The sequence below is a fragment of the Lactuca saligna genome, chromosome 8 (genome assembly GCF_052625555.1).
Source record: "Lactuca saligna cultivar CGN05327 chromosome 8, ASM5262555v1, whole genome shotgun sequence".
In the NCBI taxonomy this organism is placed as follows: Eukaryota; Viridiplantae; Streptophyta; class Magnoliopsida; order Asterales; family Asteraceae; genus Lactuca; species Lactuca saligna.
In genome coordinates this window covers 66155522-66157129 of record NC_136424.1, presented here as the reverse complement: position 1 = coordinate 66157129, position 1608 = coordinate 66155522, and the positions used below count along the sequence as shown (strand labels likewise).

The 1608-nt window shown below is 37.7% G+C and overlaps 1 protein-coding gene across 1 annotated transcript; it reads left to right on the top strand.

The window, feature by feature from the left end:
- Positions 1-548: 548 nt before the first annotated feature.
- Positions 549-1277, top strand: LOC145009713 (uncharacterized). Its single transcript, XM_078968354.1, has one exon. The coding sequence runs from the start codon at positions 549-551 to the stop codon at positions 1275-1277; it is 729 nt and encodes a 242-aa protein (XP_078824480.1).
- The last annotated feature ends 331 nt before the right edge of the window (positions 1278-1608 follow it).

Sequence of the window (1608 nt, the reverse complement as noted above, 5' to 3'; positions counted from 1 at the left end):
ATTATAAAATATAGCACTTGGAAATTCAGATGTTACATTAATGGGCTACTAAATGATTGACTTTTAGTTTAACCTCCATAGAAGCACATTTGATTTCAAGTGTGCACACCTTCTAATATATATCTAAAAATTCAATTTTTCAATACATATAAGGAGTAATTGAGGGAACGTGTTACCCCTACCAACATACTAGTTCTGCCATTGCATTTTTAATTCGAAAAAACAAACGACACCTTAATGTTATCTTGTATTTGATTTTGACTTGTATAATTTGACCGCAATTTCAAAAATACATCCCTTCGTATATACACATTAAAGAAGGATATGTTTTTTTTCTCGCTGATTTCATTCCTTAATTCACTTCCCTAATTTCCTTCTTACCTTTTCTCTGGGCTTCCTCTCCTGTATTTAAATGTGTGATTTGCTTGTAGTTTTTTGTACAAAAAATTTGTATCTTTACCATAATAATAAGAATTATTATGATATCAGAGCAGGTTTAGCAAAAATACACATATCAGACCTTTGTCCAAAGAAAATAAACAACCACCATGGTAGGTAACAGAGATGGTGGAAAGAAAAATGAAGACGGCGGTTCCCACCATGATTCTAACCACAATTCTCCTTACTATATTCATGCTTCAGATTACCTAAGGCAGTTGCACGCCAATGATGTGCTTATCGACGAAAATTATCTCGGTTGGTCACAAGAAATGCTAAATTTCTTGTTTGCCAAGAACAAAGTTGGCTTCATTAATGGGTCAATCAAGAAATCGGAACCATATGTAGCCGATTACATGGCTTGGATGTGGTGTGATGCCATGATCAAAGGATGGCTAAACACTACAATGGAGAAAGAAATACGAACAAGTGTCAAATACGCCTCAATATCTCAAGAAATCTGGGCCAATTTAAAGGAACGATTTGGAAAAGAAAGTGCACCACGGGCGTATGAATTGAAGAAATTCCTGAGTTCTATCAGGCAAGATGGGCTATCGGTCTCAGCCTACTACATGAAATTACGTGAGTTATGGGATGAAATTCAATCGGTTTTACCGACATCATCATGCGGCTGTGAAGGTTGTACCTGCAACCTTGGAAAGAAACTTGCAGAAATCAAAGATAAAGAAAAGTTATACGAGTTCTTGTTGGGTCTGGATTCTGATTTTGGAACCATACGAACCCAAATTCTAGCAATGCAACCAATACCCACCATTGGCATAGCCTACCATCTTGTCGCAGATGATGAACAACAAAGGGTTGTTTCTGGTGGTATGTAGCCGAACCAGAACACCACCACTTTCCAAGCTCTTGTTCTCGGTAAGCAAGAACACACTAAAAGACAAGACAAGAACTAGCGAAGAGACCCAAAACGGAACAGTGGTGACGGAATTGAACACCGTGACTTTTGTGGAAAAGACATACACAATAAGGGTGGGTGCTTTAAACGCATCGATTACCCAGATTGGTGGCCAGGTAAGGGCAAACAAAACAAACTGAAAGTTGCATGTATGGAAGGAGATTCAAGTCCTATAACCGGGTTGAGCGAGGAACAATATAAACAGTTTCTAAAACTGTTTGGTAACAAAGAAGGAACAAAAAAGGAACAAA

Bases quoted from the DNA above. Each gene is read 5' to 3' on its own strand.
- LOC145009713 (XM_078968354.1), top strand. From the start codon at position 549: ATGGTAGGTAACAGAGATGGTGGAAAGAAAAATGAAGACGGCGGTTCC.